General features: G+C 36.9%; 1 protein-coding gene across 2 annotated transcripts in view; it reads right to left on the bottom strand.

Annotated features, from left to right (window-relative positions):
- The window catches only part of PRKG1 (protein kinase cGMP-dependent 1), a 1,078,644-nt gene that overhangs the window by 186,077 nt on the left and 866,615 nt on the right, over window positions 1–25,952 (bottom strand). For both annotated transcript variants that reach the window (XM_033841580.2, XM_033841582.2), the window contains exons 6-7: window positions 18,274–18,351; window positions 9,459–9,553 (exon numbers count right to left, since the gene is read on the bottom strand). In XM_033841580.2, coding sequence (XP_033697471.1) covers window positions 9,459–9,553; window positions 18,274–18,351 — 173 coding nt within the window. The remainder of the gene's footprint in view (window positions 1–9,458; window positions 9,554–18,273; window positions 18,352–25,952) is intronic.

Here is a 25,952-nt window from a genome sequence, read left to right as displayed (position 1 = left end):
GTGAGCAAATGTTCATGTGCTTATTTGTGGTCAGTTTCTCTTTACTGATGAAATGTCTGTCCAAATCATTTGCCTATTTAAAAATTGGGTTGTTTCCTAATTATTGAGATTTGAGATTTCTTTATATAGTCTGCAGTTAAGCCTTTTTTGTATATGTGATTTGCAAATATTTTCTCTCAGTCTGTGAAGAAAACATATTTTATTTTCATACTCCTGATAGTGTTTTTGAAAGAACAGAATTTTATAATTTTAATGAAGTATATTTTTTTCTTTTATGGATTACATTTAGGTAGTGTGTGTGTGTAGGTGTACGTGTGTGTGTGTGTATATATATATATACATATATATATATTCTTTGCCTAACCAAAGTTCACAAAATTTATCTCCTACATTTTTTTCCTAAAGATTTTATACTTATGGTTTCACATTGAGGTCTATGATAAATTTTAAGTTAATTTTTGTATATTGTGCAAGGTATAGATGCAAGTTTTAAAAAAAAATTTAATGGATGTTTAGTTGTTTCAGCACCATTTATGGAAAATGGTGAATGGCTGACCTTTCTTAACTGAACAGTCTTTGAACTGCCGTTGAGAATCAATTGACAAATGCTATGGACTGAACTGTGTGCCCCACTACCACCGATGCATATGATGCAGCCCTACTCCCCAGTATGATGGTATTTAGAGATGGAGCCTTTGGGAGATACCTAGGTTTAGATGGGGTCATACGTGTGGGATGGAGCCTTTGGGAGATAACTAGGTTTAGATGGGGCCATAAGGGTGGGGCCCTTATGATGGAATTAGTGCCCTTATAAGAAGTGACACCAGAAAGCTTGCACTCTCTCTCTCCATGTGCTCATGCTGAGGAATGGCCATGTGAGCACACAGCAAGAAAGCAGCCATATGCAAGCCATGAAGTGAGTCCTCACCAGAACCCAACCATGTAGGCACCCTGATCTCAGACTTGCAACCTCCACAACTGTGAGAAAATAAGCTTCTGTTGTTGAAGCCACCCACTGTATGATATTTTGTTATGGCAGCCCAAGCTGACTAAGCCAGCAATATATGTGTGGTTGATTTTGGAACTCTTTATTCTGTTCCTCAGATCCGTTTGCCTATGTTGACATCAATACCACACTGCCTTAAGTATTGTGGCTTTAAAATAAGTCTCAAGGTCTAGTAGGTTTAATCTTTTAAATTTCTTCTTTTCAAAATTCTTTTGACTACTCTAGGTCCCTTAAGTTTCCATATGAATTTTAAAATCAATTTCTACAAAAAAGCTTGCTGGGATTTTGACTGGGATTTCACTGGATGTGTAGATCAATTGAGGAGAACAATATTGAGTCTTATGATGCATGAAAATGTTATAACAAATAGAGTATATCTCAAAATTTCTCTTGGAAATGTTTTATAGCTTTCAGTATACAGGTTTTATTTATCTTTTGTCAAATTTATCTCCAATTACTTCATAATTTTAAAGCTATTATAAATGGTACTTTTTCAATTTTTGATTGTTTGTTGCTTGATTAAATTATGGATACCTATATGATTATTTATTGGCATATTTGAACATGGCCCTGGGAAGGGGTGGTGAACTTGAAGCCCCTTAAATACTACTTGAAATGTCCTGGAACATGGGGTGAGACAACTATCACATAGCATATTTTCTGAAAGATCTCCCACTCCCATTTCATTGTATGAATGAGGAATGAGAACAATGTGAAGCCAAATACAGCTGGAAATGCTTGTTTCATGTAGATACAGTCTCAATCAGAATACATTAGTAAATGTTACCTTCAAAGATAATTTTTGGATATTCAGATGGTTTTAAAACATTTTTTTCACTCATCACAAGTGATTAGTGTAATGACAATGAATCTAATTAAAATCTTTGTTGCCTGTCCAAAGTATACTTAATAGCAAGTAATTTTTCTTCTATACTGTATGAAGGAAAAATTAAGAAGCAATCATTTAGACTTAGAAAGAATAAAAATGACAGACACAAAATACTAGCCAAGTTCATTAACAAGGAAATTAGCTTCAAATGAAATATTTTTATATCTGTTTTTGAAGAGATTTTCAAATTTACATTACATTTTCTTATCTTACGGCACCTGAAGGAAATTATCTGTCTGAATGACACATGTTGGAGAATAACAATGAGGAACTGAATTGTTTTGTAAGTAGCTCAATTTCCACCACTGAAATGATCTTGTATTTAAGACAGCAGGGATAAAGAAAATATTTTATGGAAAAATACTAAGACTCTGTGATGTTCCCCAACCATCTACAAAAATCTGATCCCTTTTATATAAACAATCATTCAGGTAAGCAGGCCCAAAGCCTTCCTCCAGAAGAGAAGTCCTCTCTTATAACTCCTCTTGTATTTAACAGATTTTTTTTAAAGATGACCAATTTCCTGATGTATTTAAAACTAATGTATCTTGGGTTACTGATCAGTTACTGACAATTATAAAAGCTAAATCAACTTCTAGTGATATATCTGAGTCTACAGTGCACACTAAAACATTAACAAGATTATCAAGTAAATTCAAACAACAACAAAAATTGTTTTCTACAGCTAACTTTACATTCCAGGTAAAGGTATTCTTTAAAGAATACCTTAAAAGAAGTCCAGAGAGCATGTGCTCAAATTTTGTTGATTAAATTAAATTCATTGTGTGTGTGTGTGTGTGTGTGTGTGTGTGTGTGTAGGCTAGGCCAGAGGTGTTCTCATACTACTATCTGTAATTTAGGATGTGTGTGTAGGAGGGAGTTGTGAATATGTGGGGGGGGGGATGTATAATTATATTTTGTATGCAATATAGCTTCTTTAAAACAAAGATATGATTTCCATAAATCTTCTGATGAGTCCCTTGACATCAGAGCTCAATTAGGCATTGTAGCCTGGACATCTTTATGTTAAGAGAGGAGAGAATATGTCCATATCATAAGTGCCTACAGAACAACAGGTCAGCTTCTACATGCCTATACATTTGGGTTCTGTGCTGTGCTGGACTCCCAGGTTCTTACATCGCAGTTGGGGCTTGTTGCGAGTTTAGTTATTCATCCATGCCAGGAGGAACTGTAATCATAAAAGATGATTCAAATGGCAAATGCCTAATAGCAAAATACCTCATCGGGATTATGATGACATAAAAACTATCTTAGTATGACTAGAATATAGATCACGAAGGAGGCACATGGGTGATGAGACTGCAGTAGTAATATGGGAACAGATCTCACAACAAGGAGTGCCACAGACAGCCTTTGAGAAGGAAAATGATCTGAGGCTGGTTGTTTCAGAGACAGTTATGGATTGAATTGTGTCCCCTCAAAAGCTATGTCAACATCCTAAGCCCCCAGACCCGTGAACGTGACCTTATTTGGAAATAGGGTCTTTGCAGACATAATTGAGTTAAGATGATGTTATACTGGAATAGGGTAGGCCCTAAATGCAATGACTGGTATCCTTACAAGGAGAGAGAGATTTTGATACAGAGACACAAACAGAGGGGAGACAGTCATGTGAAGAAGGAGACAGAAATTGGAATGATGAAGCTACCAGCCAAACCTATCAAGGATTGCTGGAAGCCTCCAGAAGCCAGGAGAGAGACATAGGACAGATTCTTCCCTAGAGCTTTCAGAGGACACATGGCCACGGTGACACCCTGAGTTTGAACTTCTAGTCTGCAGAGTTATTTCACAATAATTTCTGTTGTTTTAAGACACTCAGTTTGTGATAATTTATCATGGCCACCTAGAAACTAATACCGTGAACTTATCATAGTGTGTGGAATGGGTGAGAGGTGAGCAAGACTGGACACAGAATGACCAATTAGAAGGACCAACAGTGAAATCCAGAAGACAGAGCATTAATCAGAACTAATCAGAACAGTGGCAGTGAGAATGGCAAGACATAGGCGATGCTGAGAGTTATTTAGAAGGTAGAATCCATAGGATTAGTTATCAGTGATTAGGGAATTTTAGGAAAGAAAAGACTCAGATAATTTCCAAATGTCTGGTTTGAGAAACATTTAGTGCCATAGGGATCACTTGAAAGGAAGACACTTGGCTGGGGGTAGAGAGAAAAATAAATTTAGCTTTGTCTTAGTGCCATTTGAAGTAACTAAGTGATGTCTAAGTGGACTTGCCTAACAGGAAACTGGGTCTGGAATTCAGGAAAAAGTTTTGGGACGACATATAGATATAATAATGATGCTATGACACTTCATGATTCTCCCATAATATCATTTAGCACTCTTTATTTTAATTTCCTGTTTATCTGTAAATCCTCAGCAAGGAAGCAAGCTGAGACCAGAGAATTGAGGGAACTACTTCTTTTGAGAACACTGCTCTCCTCAACAGACCAACCTCAGATGTCCCTACTTGTCCCATGTTATGGATGAAGGAGGGATACTAATAAAGCAATTCTAGCTCTTCCCGGTCAGTTGTGTAAAAAGAAGCTGGCCCTAAGTACTGACAGATTTTGGGCTTTGGACCTTAGCCATAAATCCAGGACAACAGGGAAAAAATCCCACTAGACATTCTGTTACATTTTACATAGATAATCCATTATAATCCTCATAAGAATAATCTTCACTAAAACCATATTAATTATAATCCTCACTACAAAAGACAAAGAAACAAAAGAAGAAAAACCCTAAAAGTCTCAGGTGCAAGAAATAGAGAGGAGTCCTAAGGTTAGAGAAATGAGCTGGGGCTTGGCAGGAGAGCTCATGAAGGGCGGGTGAACAAGTCCTGCTATGACCCTATCAAGACAGCAGCTGGCCTGTCCCTAGGTTCTTCAGAACCTTTTTTTTTTTTTTTTTTTTTTTTTAACGTAGGGGCAGGACAGGAGTAAAGACACAGAATGTAGAGCATGGACTTGAGGGGACGGGGAGGGGGAAGGGCAAGCTGGGACGAAGTGAGAGAGTGGCATGGACTTATATATACTACCAAGTGTAAAACAGATAGCTAGTGGGAAGCAGCCGCATAGCACAGGGAGATCAGCTAGGTGCTTTGTGCCCACCTAGAGGGGTGGGATAGGAAGGGTGGGAGGGAGACACAAGAGGGAGGGGATTGAATTGTGTCCTCTATACATATATGTATAGCTGATTCACTTTGTTATAAAGCAGAAACTAACACACCATTGTAAAGCAGTTATACTCAAAAAAAGATGTTAAAAAAAAAAAAAAGCAGCTGGGACGGAGCCGTTTATAAGTCCTAGAGTATTTCTTCACACAAAACACAAGTTTTGGAAATAACTCTCTATATTGTCCCAGGTAAGCATCACAGAGGTTTTCCCTGAGAGAAACAGAAACCCAAGCCTTGCAACTGAGATCTGAATTCTTTCTTTCCTATCTTTATGGTACAGGGACAGGATGGTGATAGTGGGAGGGACAGAAAGTACTTGGGGAGGATAAAAAAGAGGCTTGAATTGTATCTATAATATTTGATTTCCAAATAAATAAATGAGTATTAATAAGATTCAAATATTGCAACATATTAAAATGTTGTATCCAGTATTTGTTATAGGATTTTATGTGCTATCATTTTACTAATTAAAAAAAATAAACAGGTTAAAAAATGTTAATTAACTTGCCCAGATCACAGTCCATGAGAGGAGAAACTATGGAAATATAGACTTCTAATACCAAACTCTGTTAAACTGACTCGGCTTATTCATTTTTGCATTAACAAGGAAGGGCCTAACATGTGGCCATGGTGTTCAGAATGATAGACAATAGCTGGGATAATTCCTGGAGGGAGGGGCCCTGCTGACAGAGGTCTGCTATCAAATGCCACCATTCAACAGGGTGGCCCAGGGCTGCATTTGGCACGTGACCTAAGGAAACTTAGAGATCATCTACTTCAACTGGGTCAGTTTACAAATTCAGTAACAGACCCAGAGAGATTAACTGGCTGGCTTAGTGAGTGGATAATTCAAAATTTAATGCTATGTCAATTATACCAGGTGCTCTAAGCTGTAGTCAATAAGTAGCAGAACAGTCTTGGGAATGGGAATGATGATGATGATAGATAAAAATAAACATGATGGTGGTGGTGATGATAGCAGCTAACGTTTTTGAGCACTAATCTAAATTCTAGGTACTCACCTGAATGCTTTGTAAGTATCCCCTTGATTATTCCTCACAACAGCCCAAAAAGTTAGGTACAATCATCATCTCCATTCAGATCAAAGGAGAGCCTCTCAGGGGCTCATAATCTGTAAATTACAGAGTAGATCCCAACCTAGGCAGTCTGACTTCTGTGCTGGAACTCTTAACCATATGCTGTGCTAAAGACTCAAACACTAGGGGAAGGGGGAGGGAGCAAGTGGGAGCTCAATCCCATCTCTCTCAGGTTCAACTTGGGCTTATATATTTCCCATTACTACAGATGCAAGGTGTGTATTTGGCTTAGAATTTGACATTATCTGACGCCAATATGAATTCTACATGGTGTCAAGTCAGGTAGAGCTCTTGAAGAAATGGTATGTTAGAGTGTAGATGGATTGACTCATGAATTATTGGATTAAACCTGAAGTAAATTCCCTAAACACAACTTTAGTTTTCCTGTATATAAAGGAGTACTTCTGAAAAGAGTAAAACATTTTGCCCTCTCTCTGGTGTGGAAAAACCATTATCACAGCAAAAAAAGAATGCTTAAGCCAACAATACTGAATAATTCGTTTCATGTCAACCAAAAAAATTGAAAGCAATAAATAAACCAATTTTTTCTAGTAATGAGATGCTATTGGTTAGTGAATGTTAATAATGTAGATTTATTTATAGGATAGTTAGATTTATGACTACCATCTCCTTCCAACAAGGAAATGAATCTTGTTAATTCTAGAGGCAGAACTACATAGTGGAGTTCTGGAGTTTGGTTACTGAGGTCACATTTCAGCTGTCATTCAATTATATACTGTGTATGTTTAATCAATACTAGTATTACGCACCCTCAAATTTAAAAAGAATGGTCAAGGATTGATTTCAATATTATCAATCTGTCAATATTTTAATGATCTGCTGAACATCCTCAGGAAAATAAAACAAAAATTCCCAGTACATATAAATTTTATTTGTGAGAAAACAACAATCTGAAATGCCGTGTTATGTCCACACAGAGAATGCTGACTATAAAATTTGTCTTCCAAGGATAAAAATCGTAAGGTCCAAAGAAGCATAGCTATTATTACTCACAAGGATATACATGGTTGCTCAAAAGACTTTATATCCTACAGCTACATACATTTTTAAGTTATTTGTAGGGAAACAAGTGAAACAAATCAATCTGATTTGTGAAAGGTCAGAATTTGTGTGAAACATTGAAATTCAAAGAAAAGATCAAAAAAAGAACACAGACACACAGTGAAAAACAGGTTAGTGACTAGAACAGCAAAACATTAAAATGTCAAAAAATAATCAAAACAAGCAAATAACAAGGCTAAAACTAACAGGCTTCCTTTGTTGGAATCTAGCTACAGAGTTTTAAAGAGGCACATCTATTGATATAAATCACAAAATGGCAGCTCACAGGTAAAATCGTGTGCAGAAGTGTTTTCTAGCAGAGCTTTTTTTTTTTAAATCAAGTTACAAAATCACATATCTTTTTCAGAACCCAGTTTTTTCTGTGTTTCTTAAAAAAAAAAAAAAAAAACAGCATAGCAATGAGCTGTAGCTCAGTAATTGATGTGCTTAATTGTATAAGTCTTTCTAGTTTGCCACCAGTTTTACTCACCTTATTTTTACTCATTGACATTGGGTTGGCCAAGAAGTTCTTTTGGGTTTTTCTGTAACGTTATGGAAAAACCTGAACATTCTGGCCAACCCAATACATTACCAGCCTGCCCCCTGTAGTCAGGTGAGTTCATAAGCCCTTATGCACCATCAAACTAACTCAAGTCATGAAAGTGATCAATTGCAAGATTGGGGATAATCAGGGAGCTTCATTTGTTCACTCACTCATTTGTTCATTCAACAAATACACGTTGATTTCAAAAGTGCCAGATACTGAGCTCAAATCAGCATATAAGTATTTGGGATTTCTTTGCATCAAGATAATAGGCAGACATAGATCTGGATGTGTACCAAGATGTATGTGATAGAGCTGAGGATAAAACAATGGTGAATTTTAGGAAATGAAATAAGAAATTCTAAAAAGTGCTAACAATTCGCTAATAATTGCAAGGGTCTCAAAGGATGGGGATTCTAAAGAAGGAAGGGTGGTCAACAGTGCTGAGCAGTGATGTTAAATGAAGACAGAAAAGAAAGACAATTCTATGATGTAAGTAGCAAATCCCTGGTGATGTTTAAGAGGGCACACATAGAGTAGGCTGATAAAGCCAGGTTGAGTGGTGAGAAGATAAGCATAAAGGGCATGAGAAAGAGGGATGGAGGGAGGTTGGGGGGTAGGTATGATGGAAAATGGTGAGGGTGGGGTGAAGAGAAGGCCAGTGAAGAGGACTGAATATGTGCAAAAGAGAGATTTGGCACCAGACAGTTCACAAGAATAACCATATGCTAGAATGAATTCAATCTAGATGTAATACCATTAACTTAAATTTTGATATCAGAGCAAAATTTAGTAACTTTTCTATAAACCATATCCCCAAGTTCACTTCCTGGGACACATTCTGGGAAGGTGTTTTCACTCTAAACCTTTCTTTAGTTAGCACCAAAATTCACTGACAATAAGCTACAAAAGAAAATCTGTCAATTCTCAATTACGTTTTATTTTCTGGTGTTCCACTTGTGATCTCAATCAGAAATGACTGAAATGTTTCTGGTTCTTAGGCTCTGCTGGAAATGACATTTTCCACAGAGGCATCTAATCTTGGACCAATGAAATCAGGTGATGTTATTCTCCAGAATCCTCTACATATATAATAATCAAGAGAGAAAGATTAAAGTACAAATGGTATGTAAAATGCCTTTTGAGCTCACCCACAGCGAAGCTGGATGTGATTTACCTTCACCTGCACCTCATCTTCCACCTCCACTACCGTAGCTAGTGATGAAAACCGCCACCCAGAGGTGAATCCCAGAAAGGCTTCATTGCCTTTTGATGTATTGTTTGTACAATCAGGTTTGGAGACGTCAAAATTCTCAGCCAATCATCTTCCTATGATTCCGAGTAAAATTGTCGTACAAAATAAACTTAGGAGAGACTTCTCCCTCTCTTTTAGAGTCTTTGTAGAGATTATAATTAAGGAGAATTTTTCCTATTGATATAAAATTATATAAAATGATTGATTACAGATGTTAACCGCTCAATTCCACAGCCTACCCAAATAGATTCTAAGTCCAGCTGGAAATAAATAAAATTGATCGTCAAGGGTCTGTGTCGGACGGTAGAATAAGCACTAAACACCCTATTGTGCTAGAAGCTTAATATGTAAGACAAATGTATGTAGCATTCGACCAAAATCTTTGTAACGTGTGATCGACTTACCCCTGCAAGGCTTTCTCTCCAAACCAATCTCCTTTTCCTAAGGTTCTAAGAAAGACTGGGTCTTCACTTGGCGAGTCTTCACGAGTGACATTTACCTAGAAAGAGAAATAATGAAAGCCTGTATCCACGGCATACACACTGGATGATCAAATAAACACTGATTAATGATGTTCGTTCCATTTCTTCTTTCTTTTTTTTTTTAAACTTATTTTCATGAAGAGAAAAAGTACATTACCACTAAAGGGGACAAAGAATAATATCGCAACTTCACATGCACCCCAAGAAGTAATTTCCATGTATTTTGTTATGCTTTCAAGTTGTTGTCAAGGAATAATAAATTATTCAGAAATTTGAATTTCACTCAAATCTTCAACTCTATTCCCACTTCCAACTTTCTATGAGGCAATCACTATGATGGATTTAGTAGTGTTCCTCCAGTCTTTTTTTATGTGTTTATATGCATGTGTTTTAAAAATATATGAATAGCATAATACAGTATGAATTATTCTGCGACTTACATTTTTTCTCATCATTATTTTATTTATTCCATGCTATTATATATAAATCTAGTTCATTCATTTTAATGTTTTAGTGTCTTCTTTCATCCTATATTTATCAATTTCCTTGCAGATGGACGTTTATACTGTCTCCATTTTTTGGCTTCACTTAACATCTTTCTATACACCTCTCTACATGTACATCCCAGTTTCACTAGGAAATGCCTATCTCTTTGCCAAGAAGAAGCCAGCCTTCATTCAAAGGCCAGTCACATTTCCATGAAGACTTCCTGCAGGTCTCTACCTGACTACTGTCCTCATGATCCATATGTTTCATTCAGCAGGAGTTCTTTTTTTGAAGATATATAAATTACATATGTGTCTTTATTTTACCATAATGAATAGTATGCTCTTCAAAGAAATGGGCATTTCTTTGATATTCTCTGTAATTTATAGTAAGTACTCAATAAAGAGTAGTAAACTGCACGAACAGAAGAGCTTCATTACTAACAAGATATCTCCGCCCATATAGGACTTGGGAGTTGGGTGATAGTCCATTGAAAGCAAGTAATAATGTATTTGTTGAATGAAGACATAAATGTAGTAAATTGTACCTTTGTGTTAATTCACTTCCCCCTAAAGTTCTACAAATATAATACTGGCTACGTGTCATTTAAAAAGTTTAAATAGTTAAAATTCACCTACCTGGAAAATGTAATGAAATAGAAAAACTAATTTCTTGAGACAATGCCAGACACTTAAACACATTTTAAAATACTATGCTTCAGGTTTCTGAATTTAGAGACTGGATGTCAAAGACCAGAATTTTTATAAGTATTAAAAAGGTCTATGCAAGGTGGAGGGAATTCAATTATTACTCTCCACTGACCCATTTGATTACTCCTCCACATGGTGTTTCAAAAGCATGGAAATGCAGTTTTTAACGCTTAACCACTGAGCTATATAAGAGAGGTACTCATATGCATACTGATGAGGCTTTCACAGATGTGAATGGAAATATACTAGCCCAGTGGTTCTCAAACTGTGTGTGTGTGTGTGTGTGTGTGTGTGTGTGTGTGTGTGTGTGTGTGTGTGTGTGTGGTGGGGAGAGGGGGAGTGCAGTCTTGTTTAAAATAAAGGTTACTGAACTCTTATTCCTGAGGTTTTGATTGAATGGGTTTTGGAAACCTGCATTTCAAAAGATTAATGTGGGTGATTTAGATGCAAATGTTCTACAGACCAACCTTTGACAAACACTGATACACTGTTTCATTTCTGAACCTCAGTTTTCTTATCTGCACAATGAGACAACTCAACAAAATTACTTCTGTCAGTCCTCCTGGCTGATGAAAAAAAGTCAATGATTAACTTAACTATAAGTTAAGCTCATTAATTCAAATTAGATATAGGGATACAAATAACTGTACATTTGCCATTTGGGTAACAAAAAAGATTATAAACTCAAAATGGCAGATTTACGTAAGCCATGGAGAAATTTGGGTGGGTTTTGAAATGTTCTTAAAAAATATGTTACTGAAATGCAGTAAGAGACACAAAAAACGGGTCACCTACGGAATAAATCACATTCTGCTTATATGATAAATATGAGGAAAAATCTATCTCCTATAGTTCATATATGTGAAAAAACAAGCAGCTCAAAGAGCAAGAATAAAAGTTCTCCTTTAAAGTTGTAGTTTCCACAGTTTTTCTTTATATATATAATGAATCATTCTAAATATGCACAGACACCAGTCATGGACATTTGCATCTTTAATTCTAAAAAAGAAAATTCAAGGTAGAAAAAGTTATATATACAGATATAGCTTCTCTAACCTTGACCTGTATACATAGTCTTTTCACCTACACCGTAAAGTACTTTATGATCCACAATGCTGTGGAAGGGAACTAGCTATGGAGCCTTAAAGGTAATATTTAGTCTATTTGAACCCATTACCCCACCACCTTGCCTGAAAAATGGGCGGGCTATCTCATATGGATGTACTTGTGCTCTATGTGTGAATTAAATGAGAACGTCAATGAAAAGCATCCTCTTAATTCTGAGTGCCCCCCAAAGTTGGTTCTTTTTTCCTTATTTTCCCCTTTGTTCCATTTCTCTCACTTCCTACTTCAGAAATTCCATGCATTTGATTGCAGTTATCCCAAATCACTACCATTGCTCTTGTTGACATAAATGCTATTTAGAACTTTAACTACTTTTAGTTCCAGGTAAATAAAAGAGAAGGTGTTTATTTTTATAATCCTTTTACTTGTCTATATATTAATTTTTCTATAAAATATATGCATGGTATTGTAATTTCAAGATTTGGAACTATTTTTAAAATTATATATATATACATAATTTTTTAAATTAAGAATCAAAATAGAAATTAGGTATTTTAAATGGGACACATAAAATTAATCTTTAAAACCAAAATCTTCAATAAACAATATCAATGTGCTCAACCAACATGTTTAACCAAAAATAATTCAAAAACAAATAAAATGTTTTAGTACAGATTCAACAGGTTTTATAAACAAAGCGATGTTTGTTGTAAAGAAACATGGAAATCAGAGATTTGTGGGGCAGACCCAGCTGGAGAATAGGGTTGTCAGGTGAGCATTTTCCTACCTGTGTAATAGATTATAAAAATGAGGAGTTTCCAAATCAAAGCATCTCCCTTTTCAAACAATGTTCTACACACATTGCTCAAAAATTGCCCTGTATTCCAAAAAAAAAAAAAAAAAAAAAAAAAAAAATGTTCCCTAATGTAGAAAAACACTTTTAGGAGCTGTATCTGATAGTTTGGGGCATGTACAGGGAAAGAATATTTTTCTGAGCTTGACGTTTGCCTGCATTCCTTTAGTCATTACTTAAATTCAGGGTGGCTCAGACCTATGACTCCCCTGAGTCTGGTTTGACAACTGAACCTTTTGTGCAACACAGGAATGAATTAGAATCTCTCTCACCATGTGTCCACTTCTGTCCCCCCAAACATCTCTGGTGAATCTTATGTTCGTGCTTCTCTTTCTGGTACTTCTACTTTAATGAGTGTGTGTACATGCACTCACATGCACCTCATTCCATGCATAAATACCATATATTTTCCTGGTTTTAAACTTTATATAAATAATATCATACCACACATATCCTTCAACTTGTTTCTTTTGATCAGCATTGTATTTGAGATTTATCCAATTCATCCATGTTAATATATGTAGCTGTAGTTCATTTCCTGTTTGTATAATATGCCATTATATGAATATTATATAGTTCATTGATTCTTCTCTATATGTAAATGTGGGCTTCCTCCAGGTTTATTGTTGTTATATACTAGTCTGTTGTGCTATTAACATTACTTATGAACATTTTTGCATGTTTTGTGGTGTCCATGGGTGTTTCACTAGGATCAAAACTTACAAATAAAAACCAAGGTTATAAAGTATACGCATCTTCAATTTTACTAGGTATTGACTCAGTCTTGGTACAAAGATGTCACACCAAGTTATATTTCTACCATCGGTGGATGAAAGTTCACATTATACTATATTGTCATCAACACTTGATATTGTCAGACTTCGATTTTTTGCCGAAAAGGTCAATATCATATGGCATTTCTCTGATTATTAATAAAAGTAGGGTATTTTTCATATTATTTTATGGGTCAGTTGTATTTCTTTTTTGTGACTTTTTTGCCTATTTTTCTATTGAATTAATTGTCATTTTTTTATTGATTCATAAGACGGTAGTTTAGCTTTTCACTGTATTTATGATGTCTTGCCAAAGCTATTAATTTCAATGTAATCATATGTAACCACATTATCGCTTATTGTTTGTACTTTAGAATTCTCATTTAATAAAATTTTTCGTATCCCAACATGACAGAAGTATTCTCCTAATTGTCTTTTGATTTTTTTTCTAATTTTTTCTTTTGCATTTAGGTCTGGAATTGACCTTATTTGTACAGTGTGAGGTCAGGATCCAAGTTCATATATCTCCCTATGGATAACTAATTGTTTTGGAATATGTATTGCCCATGCTCTCCTAACTCAAGTTCCCATAGATCTTGGACCTTTATTTGAGCTCACTATTCTCTTATTCTGATATATTTATCTAGTTCTTAGTAGAATTAAGACATTTTCTTCTTTACCTTATAATAAATCTTTATATCTACTGAAGTAATTCTCACCAATATATTCTTCTTCCTTTCAAATGTTTTAGCCATTTTTGTCTTTGCTCTTCATTCTAGTGTCCTTTTTTCTTTATCATTTAAAAATTTCTTATACAATTTTTAAAGGTTACTTTCCATTTACAGTTATTACAAAATACTGGCTATATTCCCTGTGTTGTACGATACATCCTTCAGCCTATCTTACACCCAATGGTTTGTACCTCCCACTCCCCCTCCCCTACATTGCCCACCCCTGACTTGTAACTACGAGCTTGTTCTCTATACCTGTGAGTCTGCTTCTTTTTTGTTACATTCACTAGCTTGTTGTATTTTTTAGATTCCACATATGATATCATACAGTATTTATCTTTCTCTGTCTGACTTATGGCAAAATTTCATTCTTTTTATGGCTGAGTAGTATTCCATTGTGTGTGTGTGTGTGTGTGTGTGTGTGTGTGTGTGTGTACATAAATATATATATACACACACAATACATCTTCTTTATCCATTCATCTGTTGATGAACACTTAGGTTGTTTACATGTCTCGGCAATTATAAGTAATTCTGCTATGAACATTGGGGTGCATATATCTTTGTGAATTAATGTTTTGTTTTTTTTCGGATATATACCCAGGAGTAGAATTGCTTTCATACGGTAGTTCTATTTTTAGTTTTTTGAACCTCCATACTGTTTTCCACAGTGGTTGCACCAATTTATACTCCAATCAACAGTGTACAAGGGTTCCCTTGTCTCCTTGTGAGCATTTGTTATTTGTAGACATTTTGATAATAGCCATTCTGACAGGATGTGGCTACTGAGAAGCTGAATATTTTGTTTAATTTAATTTAGTTAATTTTAATTTAGTGACTTGAGACTAATGGCTACCACGTTAGGTTGTGAAGATATAGAATAGTTCCATCAACAGAGGAAAAAGTACTGAACAATGCTGATCCAGCTAAGCTTATATTAATTTTAATAATTTATCTGTCTATATAAAAAACTCAAACTACAATCATACCACCTGTAAATAATTACTGTTTATTTCTTCATTTCCAAACATTATCTTTTTCTTGACTTACTGCAATGGTTGGGGTGTTTAGTTACACAGTGAACAGAAGTGGGGATAATGTGCTTGTTCGTTCTTGAAATGAAATGATTCATGTTTCACTCTGATATTTTATATATATATATATATAATGTCACACACAAAATTTCCATAAGAGCATACTTCCCATATTCAGCAACACTGAATACTGTGTTAAGCCCATTTGTTTAACCAACATGCTTAAGCCCTTGTGAATTCTAAGCAAAGCCATGTGGTTTTAAGTGGCATTTAATGAACAAAAATTTTTGAAATATTTTTTTCTAATGGTAGCATACAAGATAAGTTAAATAGAATCAGAAAATCAAAATGCTTTTGAATTATTATTGAAACTCCGAAATTTTGTTGACCAATCCTGTTCAATTTTGGTTCCACTTATTTATGGAGACATTTTTTTTTTTGATGCAACACAACTAGAGGGACATAGGCATAAAGTTTTAACAGAGATATTTTTCATGCTTAATTATGAATCCTTGAGTGCTTTATGGTTCACTGTTGGGGGGAACAAGTCAGGTTTCCAGGCAATTGGAATGGACTGATTAAAGTATAAAGAACTAACTCAGCTTCTACCTGAGGCAGAACTAGGTACTCTAGACATCACTGAAGCATTCTGCCCAAGTTTTAGAAAAATCAGTTTGTATAGGTTTAATGGGGAAAAAAAAAAATATTTCCAAGTTTATTTTATAATGCTTTTCTCTTTGTGTGAATGTGCTTTATAGAAAAATAAAAACTGTTTTACTCTTAAATAAATGAACTTGAACAAGGGGAAATCCATCTGTAGTTGTACAGCCCCTGTTGTGTGTCTCTGTCTCACATTTTCTAAGGAAAAGCCAGGTTGGTGGTAACAAAGAAAATATCTTTGTCAGAGTTATCCTTTCTAAATTCTTAAATGTACATGAAAACCAGGTGACATCTGTACACCTAAAACAACACACATAATTTTAGAAAATTTCAATTCTACAACTTATTTGCCTGCTCACCTGAAGCTACTCTCATTCTCTTATCATTTTCTATTCCTTCTTATTGGGACTTAAGTGTGTTCACCTTCTGCTTCTTAAAACTTAATATAGTAACTCCAATACATTAATATTAGAATTCATATAATTAACATACTAAATCAATCATAATTATTATATAATTAGTATAATTAAGAATCATGGCAGCTAAGTTGTATGACCTGAAAAAGAAGGTTAGGAAAAATCTATGCCTGGTTTAAAAAAAAAATCTTGGATGTGTCAAAAAATTCCAATATATTCTTACTACTTCTCTCCCAGAATTCCTACAGTGGTCTGAAATACTGCCAAGGGAAAGAGTTCCTCTGGTGTAATATCCATGCTATTTCTATGTATACATATTACAAAACTCATAAAATAGCACCACTAATGCTCCTGTGTTCAGCTGAAACTGGTTACAAACCACAACTTTTTAGGCAGTACTGGAATTTGCAGTAGTTTGGTAGCCACAAAAGCCTGTCAGAAATTCATCTTAATCGATAAACATATCATTCCATGAGAGCAAAGAATTAGCAATATAATATAAAAAAATCTAGGATTGCCAGGGCAAAAAGCCCCCCTGTGACCAATCAAATAATTTACATCCATTAGGATTTTCAGTTTTCCCTGATTCTTCCATTGATATTAAGAACAAAGCAATAAATGGTAAGCTCTAACAATTTATATATAAACCTCAAAATCTTAACATTTCTTATCCTCTAACATTGGAAAATACAAGGTATAATTTTACCCATAACAGTGGTCAGATGTCATTTCATGTTGCTTTTTAGGAAGCCAGTCCCTTGGCTTCTATTTCTATCCCAGGTTTTCTGATATCAGTCAAAAGAACAGGTATGAAAAAGTATAAATATTATTTTCTTCCCTTTAGTGGGATATGCCACCGGTGTAAACATTGACATATGCACATTTAAAATTCACAATTAGTCCAAAGAGAATTCTCTAAAATGTGACCCAACAAAATCTATAATCTTTCAACATATCCTGTTCACTGTGGCTCTGTTAATCTCTCTTGCCTATTTTACATGAGCCATAAAGTCAGTCATATTTGTTAAATTAGAAGAACTAAATTTACTTATTTTTTTAAAATGATAATTATAAAAGTGAAAACTGCCATATAAATCCCCTTGTACCTGCATTTCCTTCCCAGTGTTTTACTTTACTTAGTACTTATAACTTCTTTTTAAGGATCACTTACTGTAAAGCAAAATAAGTTCAAATACATTGCACATAGTGAAATGACACTTAAATGCAAAAATTATTAAGACTTTACTGTTGAAAGGAATTTAAGGTATTTTTAGCAATATAATATTAAAGTATTAATCTACATGTCTTCATTTTCCAATTCTCTCAATTTCATATTTTGGTTTTTTAAATTATTATTTATAATATTAAACTTTTTAAAAATACGTGAGGAATAAATTATGATTCTTTATTTATGTCCCTGTCTAACCTATATTTACCCCTTCCCCTATACTTAACCACTTCTAATAATTTCTTAGTATCCATTAAATATTTATTTATGAAGATACAATGAAACATGAATATATTTACTTCCTGATTGGCCTCAGAGTGTTAAATAACTCGCCTAGGGAGTACTAAAACTAGGAAGTTTCATAGCTGGATTCAAACTTGGGCCATCTGATTTGAAAGTCCAGATATTTAATTATTACAATATTACTGCTCCTAATGACTGGATGGATTCTTTTTTTCCTGTTAAAGATTTTTTTAAGCAACCTTAGTCGTCTCTTTTTTAATTATTATGGAAAATTTTCCATTTATGCAGACATACCAGTGGCATCTAGCATCATGATTATTATACTCTAGAACAAAGGCTGTTCGCTGGTCTCCAAAGTTATACTTTTTCTTTCTTCTTCCACATTTTCAGGAGATACATTCTCAAATATTTCTTTATCAGTTTCAGAAAAGAAAAAAACCTCAAACAGCTCAACACCCTGCACACGTGCTCCTCCACAGGTAGCTGATGAACCCCAGGCCCCCCTTGTGCATCTCCGTCTCATGCTACCAGGGCTTACCTTTCCTTTGCTGATGATAAAGAAGGTGTCCCCTCTTGCACCTTGCCTGATGATATATTCCCCATTTTCATAGTGGGTCTAAAAAACAGAAACAGTAACAGAAAGAAACATTAAGAAAGAAGTAATTTACTAAACAGCTCAACCTCTTCAAATATTAGCTCCTAAGGGATGGAATCACCCTCATGGTGGTGTACCCGAGCTTAGAATCCATCATTATTTAAAAATGAATAATAGTCAGTGAAGACAATAATTACAAAGAAATCTATCCTCCTCACTTTAAAAACTATTTTGTTAGTGACATTTTTCTGGGTGATTATATTCATATCTTTAAATTCATTCATTTTAACAGCTGGATGAAAATATTCTTTTCTCCCATCAACTGAGCATGAAATAAAACAGCAGAACTGATCATTAAACACGTCTTTCTGTATTATCTGTCATTCTCATTCGGTTTTAGTATTCCTGTAGTGACAGAAAAAAAAAAAAGGCTGAGAAAGTACTATGGCATGTAGTATTTCTAAAGATCTTCATTTTGAAACCAAGTTGACTTTTGGTGTGGGTTAGACGGCGCTAGTTCCTTTCTAAGGCACTGCTTCAGGCTTTAATGTCCTGCTGCAGCAATTTAGGTTTGGCCTTGTCAAACAGAATGTCTTTATTTTATGTACTGAATTCTGGTCCAGCATCTGTGAGCTCATAAACCACCAAACAAGGGGCAAAGTAAGGCAAAGTAAAGCAAGAAGATGATCACAGTCAGTGTGTCAGTATTCTGATTCGGGCACAGTGACTAGGTACATTCCCAGGGTAAAGGCTGCTCCTGCAATAAAGAAAAGTAATTTCTATAAGGAGAGGTGGGAGAAAGTATATTGCTGGGTCAGGAGGTATAACAGAAAAATGAGAACTGTGCCATCTGGCCCTATCTTTCTCGGCAGTTTAGCAAGGAAGCCATGTTTTGGAAAGAAAACATTACTCTGTACACTCCTTAGGAAACAGATTCCATGGTTTGCAAACAATACTCACCAGGCCAATGGCTGTGATTTGTCATTATACCTCAACACTCTTAATACTTTATTCACTCTTAAAATTACCTTTCATTAATATTTCATATTAAGAATAGCCATGATTTTCTGGGAATGTAAATTGATACAGCCACTACGGAGAACAGTATGGAGGTTCCTTAAAAAACTAAAAATAGAACTCCCATATGACCCAGCAATCCCACTACTGGGCATATACCCTGAGAAAACCGTAATTCAAAAAGAGTCATGTACCACAATGTTCACTGCAGCTCTATTTACAATAGCCAGGACATGGAAGCAACCTAGGTGTCCATCGACAGATGAATGGATAAAGATGATGTGGCACATATATACAATGGAATATTACTCAGCCATAAAAAGAAATGAATTGAGTTATTTGTAGTGAGGTGGATGGACCTAGAGTCTGTCATACAGAGTGAAGTTAAGTCAGAAAGAGAAAAACAAATACCATATGCTAACAAACATATATGGAACCTAAAAAGTAAATGGCTCTGATGAACCTAGGGGCAGGACAGGAATAAAGATACAGACATAGAGAATGGACTTGAGGACACGGGGAGGGGAAGGGTAAACTGGGATGAAGTGAGACAGTGGCACTGACATATATACACCACCAAATGTAAAATAGCTAGCTAGTGGGAAGCAGCTGCATAGCACAGGGAGATCAGCTCGGTGCCTTGTGACCACATAGAGGGGTGGGATAGGGAGGGTGGGAGGGAGGCACAAGAGGGAGGGGATATGGGGATATATGTATATGTATAGCTGATTCACTTTGTTATACAGCAGAAACTAACACAACATTTTAAAGCAATTATACTCCAATAAAGATGTTAAAAAAAAAGAATAGCCATGATTTTCTTAATATACCAAGAAAATTAACATACTACCTAATGTTACTTTTTTTTTTTACTCTAAAGTAATATATTTTCCTAATAACAAGTTTTTTAAGTAAAAAAGTTCCTCATTTCCCTTTCCCAATCTCAACCATTAGATGGTAAATGCAGTCTGGTGTGTATCTTTCAAGACTTTTTCCTGTGCTTTTAAACATATATATCTATGTGCATACAAACAATTATTTCTAAATAAAAATAAGATCAAATGATGCATATTCTTCAACCGACTTATTTAACAAAATATCTGTGTTCCATTTTCATATCTTGTTGCTTAGAATGCAACACTGGGAAGCAGGTTTGAAAAACAAAATCACAAGAGTCTATTTTCATATATTCATTCAAGAAACATTTCTAAGTGCCTCTGAGTCAGGCCTGGTTACAGGCGCTGATGATACAAGATGAAAAAGATAAAAATCTCATGTTAGCACTGTCACATAGAGCCTTCTTTGATAGAGTTAATGTAAACCTGCACTGTCCGATACAGGAGCCACTAGCCACATGTGGCTACAGAACAGTTGAAATGTGGCCAGCGTGACTGAGAAACTGAATTTTTAAATGTATTTAATTTAAATTAGTTTAAGTTTTAATACACACGGCTAGTAGCTATTGTATTGGATAGCACAGGTAGTAGATGAAACTGACAAGGGAAGAACTACAATCTATAGCAGTAGGGGAGGGGGAAGGGTGGAGCGTCTTTCCCACTCATGATGTTTTTTACTTTGTGAATGGAGCTCAATTAGTAAAACTCAGGACCTTTTTCTGCCCTTTTCCTCACTCTGCACCAGAGGAGACAGTGTAATTTATCTGACTGATAAATTTGGAAGTAATCTATATGCTCATCTCAGACTCTCATCACTTCCGGATGAGGGCTGGCATTCTCTGCTGCTTGTCTAGGGGAGGAATCTTCTCCCTAGCATAGTGAAGTCCTGCCCATCTGGGCGTCTGTGACAGGACAAGTAAGTCGGCCCAAACAGCATCCAGCTTGGAAGCCTGTTTGTCTTTCACTCCTAAGCTACATTCTCTAGCCCAGAGTTTATTAGTGATAATAGTAATATTTTAGTCCCATTTATTTGCCTCCAGTTGAAAATGAATGCACCAAATCTTTCTTCTTTCTTTTTTTTTAGACTTCAAAGAGCAGTTTATTATTTCTCTTGGGACTGTATGCTAACTAGATGATTCTCTGGCTTCCCATGCTGTCGGCTGGGATAACTGCAAGGCGTAATGCCTCACGCTTGTGGGCACTTGATGCCGGTGCTGGCTGGGGGCACAGCTGGGACTGTCCATGTCTGCTTTTCCCCCACGGGAGCCTCTTTATGGGGCTGCCCAGTCTCCTCCATATCATGGTGGTCTGGGGGTGGGCCAACTTCTTACACGGCAGCTGGCTTCCAAGGCTGCAAAAGCAGAAGGTGTCGGGCCTTCCCAAGACCCAGGCCAGGAACAGGCCCCCTATCACTTATGCTGCATTCAGTGGGTTCAAGCAGGTCCCTGGGCCAATCCAGGCACAAGGGGAAGGGACTGCACAAACATGTGAACCCCAGGAGATGTGGTGCATCGAGGACTGCCAAAACAGTCTGGCACACACCTCAAACTTCAAGTGTATAGAACGGAGCTCCTGGCATCCTTTTTCTAGTCCTGTTTCTCTGCCTTCCCAGTATCAGCAACACCAGCTCCATCTTTCCAGGTGCTTGGGCCAAACACCTTGAAGTCGTCTTTAACCCTTCTATCTCACAGTTCTATCCACAACTGCTCTGTTGGCATGCTGGCTGCTCCACATTCAGAGAATGCCCAGAACTCAACCACACCTCACGTCTGCTGCTATGGCCACCATCTTTTCTTGCCCGGTCCAAGCAGTCACCTTCTACCTGGAGTCTCTGCTCCTGCCTGGCCCTTCAGTGCTTTCCCCACATAGCAGCCTGGCAATTCTGTTAACACACAGTCAGTGCCTGTCCCTTCTCTGCTCACACCCCTGCAGGGGCCCCTAATACACAAGTACAGGGTCCTATAGGGACTTCAGCACACTAACAGCTTCTGTCCTTTTGCTTCACTGACCTCACCTTCCACCCCTCTTCCTCTCATGTCTGTTCTGTTCACACCACTTCCCTTGATATTTCTTGAACATTCAGGCCCAGGCCCACCTCAGGGCCTTTGCACAGGTTCCTCCCTCTGCCTGCAATGTGCGTACACACCAAGTATTTATGACTCCTTCCTACCTTTACTCAAGTGTCACTTTCTCAGAGACCTATCCCAGCCTGCCTTTTAAATCTGTTCCTCTCCTCTGTACTTGTGACCCTCCTTGAATTAGTTTTCTATGTAGCACTTACCATCAACATCTGTCGGGCAGAAGAGACTGCACCCTTGGGAGAGGGAGGAGATCAAAGAAGGACGAATGATGGGAGTGTGGGCAGGATTAGGGGATCAAGCAGTGTTGGAGGTAAAGTGTCAGGGAGCAGGATTGCTGGACCCTGTTCAGAGGTGGAGCCATGTGACATATAAGCTCAACAGGAGCTGGAACTGTGGCTTCTGATAAGGAACATCCACTGCCAAACCCCTTGCCTGGTCTGGAGGGAGCAGAGGAAGAAATACTCTGACTTCTCTCTTCTCCACCCTCTGGTCTCCTGCTGGGGCACCCCTTGGCCGAACTCAGCTGGAAGTCATGAGACAAGGGAGCCTTCCCATTCAGGTCAGCTTCTGGGCAGACAGAAGTGCCAGGAAGAGTGAAGTGTTTCAGCCCCACGTTTAACATATCATTCATTTAATCACCTGTCAGCTGTCTCCGCCACGAATGTCAGCCTATGGGGGATTTTTATGTTGTTCCCCGCTGTGCCCCTTGCAGCTATAAGAATGCCTATCTGTGAACTAAATACTTATTGAAAAAATGGTTTAAATTATAAGGATATTTAGTCTCTCATGTAAAAAAAAAGTCCGGAAATTAAGCAATTTCAGGGCTGATCAATTTGTTGGTACAACAAATCCTCCAAACACTCAACTTCTTTCTCTCTTTCATTTATCCTCACTGGATGGGTCGTTATGGTTCCCAAGATGACTGCCACTGCTCCAGTCATCACAGCTGGGTCAGAAGCAAAAAAGGCAAATTTCTCATCTTACCATTCCTTCTAGGGAAAGGAAATCCCAGAAATCCCTAGCAATCATCCTTTTATGTCTCCTCTGAGTTGCATGCCTGTTCTTAAATGAATGTCTGGCACGATGAATAGAATTATTCCCAATGGTTCTCATTAATCAAGGTCACCCACTAGGGCTGAAAAGAAACCATTTAAATGAAATCAAAGCTCTGGCAGTGGGAAAATAGAAAGGAGGGATTGGGGAGGCACCCAAGAGGGTATTTACTTCATGGACAAACCTGAACAGTCTCTGAAGGATCAGGGCTGAGATGGGGGTGGAATACAGAGGAAGGGCTAGTAAAGCCGGGATTCTAGGCTGTGAGAGGACTTAGAGTCCATGGAAGCTGTCTCCATTGAGCTGTGGTTAAGGACAGAGAGGCACCTGCCCCTGGCGACAGTACAGAGAGTACATGAGAATTAGGGGAGAAAACCAAGGACTACAGATGGCACCTCAACCGAAGAAGCAAATGTGTACAGGTCCAAGCAGCTCCAAAGTGGAAGGGGCTGCCCCACTGGCCAGGAGGTACCACATACCAAGCACACACCAGTGGAGGCTAGGTGAGCATGGGCCAGAACATTGCAAAGGAGATTGAGGTGACTGTCCAAGGATGCCTGAGGGCCAATTTTAGGCACGCTTTCAGCCTTGAGATGCTGTGATTCCCTGACAGGTTGTGTTTCCCAAAAACGGCCACAAAATATCTTCCATTCCACCAGCTCTCCTGCATGGGGACTTTGTGATTCTCCCATTAAGAGTGGAGTCTAATTCCATGAAATATCTAAAAATCTTATATGTTCTGGTATAATGTTATAAGTCATAATTCTAGTTACTACTTTAAAATGTATATCTCAGAAATAACTAAATTTCCTTGTCAATTGCATTATTATGAACTTTCATCAAATCTTTAACCGTGGTCATTTTTAAGTCTTTTGTCATTTACAGACAGTTCTGGGTGTACTCTGATGCTTTTGCAAAAATGTTCCTATAAAAGGGTTTCATCTTCAAGGAATTCATGGAAAAGACTCTGACAAGTACAGGTTTCTGTGCTTATAATCATTAATCATTAGAGAAATGCAAATCAAAACTACAATGAGATATCATCTCACACCAGTCAAAAAATCTACAAACAATAAATGCTGGAGAGGGTGTGGAGAAAAGGGAACACTCCTTCACTGCTGGTGGGAATGTGAATTGGTACAGCCACTATGGAGAACAGTATGGAGGTTCCTTAAAAAACTACAAAGGAACTACCATATGACCAAGCAATCGCACTACTGGGCATATACCCTGAGAAAACCATAATTCAAAAAGAGTCATGAACCACAATATTCATTTTAGCACTATTTACAACAGCCAGGACATGGAAACAACCCCTAAGTGTCCATCAACAGATGAGTGGATAAAGAAGTTGTCACACATATATACAATGGAATATTACTCAGCCATTAAAAGAAACGAAATCGAGCTATTTGTAATGAGGTGGATAGACCTAGAGTCTGTCATACAGAGTGAAGTAAGTCAGAAAGAGAAAGACAAATACTGTACGCTAACACATATATATGGAATTTAAGGGGAAAAAAATGTCATGAAGAACCTAGGGGTAAGACAGGAATAAAGACGCAGACCTACTAGAGAATGGACTTGAGGATATGGGGAGGGGGAAGGGTAAGCTGTGACAAAGCAAGAGAGAGGCATGGACATATATACACTATCAAACGTAAGGTAGATAGCTAGTGGGAAGCAACCACATAGCACAGGGAGATCAGCTCGGTGCTTTGTGACCGCCTGGAGGGGTGGGACAGGGAGGGTGGGAGGGAGGGAGATGCAAGAGGGAAGAGATATGGGAACATATGTATATGTATAACTGATTCACTTTGTTATAAAGCAGAAACTAACACACCATTGTAAAGCAATTATACCCCAATAAAGATGTTAAAAAAAAAAAAAAACATATGATCATCTCAATAGATGCAGAAAAAGCTTTCAACAAAATTCAACACCCATTTATGATAAAAACCCTCCAGAAAGTAGGCATAGAGGGAAATTTCCTCAACCTAACGAAGGCCATATATGAAAAACCCACAACCAACATCATTCTCAATGGTGAAAAACTGAAACCATTTCCACTAAAATCAGGAACAAGACAAGGTTGCCCACTCTCACCACTCTTATTCAACATAGTTTTGGAAGCTTTAACCACAGCAATCAGAGAAGAAAAAAAGAAATGACAGGAATCCAAATCAGAAAGGAAGAAGTAAAACTGTCACTGTTTGGAGGTGATATGATACTATACATAGAGAATCCTAAAGATGCCACCAGAAAACTACTAGAACTTATCAATGAATTTGGTAAAGCAGCAGGATACAAAATTAGTGCACAGAAATCTCTTGCATTCCTATGTAAATATATTGCATTGAAATGTAAAATAGATATCCTTCCTATACAGTAATGAGGAAAAATCTGAAAGTGAAATTAAGAAAACACTCCCATTTACCACTGCAACAAAAAGAATAAAATATCTAGGAATAAACCTACCTAAGGAGACAAAAGACCTGTATGCAGAAAATTATAAGACACTGATGAAAGAAATTAAAGATGGTACAAACAGATGGAGAGATATACCATGTTCTTG

The sequence above is a fragment of the Tursiops truncatus genome, chromosome 16 (genome assembly GCF_011762595.2).
Source record: "Tursiops truncatus isolate mTurTru1 chromosome 16, mTurTru1.mat.Y, whole genome shotgun sequence".
In the NCBI taxonomy this organism is placed as follows: Eukaryota; Metazoa; Chordata; class Mammalia; order Artiodactyla; family Delphinidae; genus Tursiops; species Tursiops truncatus.
The sequence above is the reverse complement of the archived record's forward strand: the minus strand, read 5'-3'. Positions and strand labels throughout refer to the sequence as shown.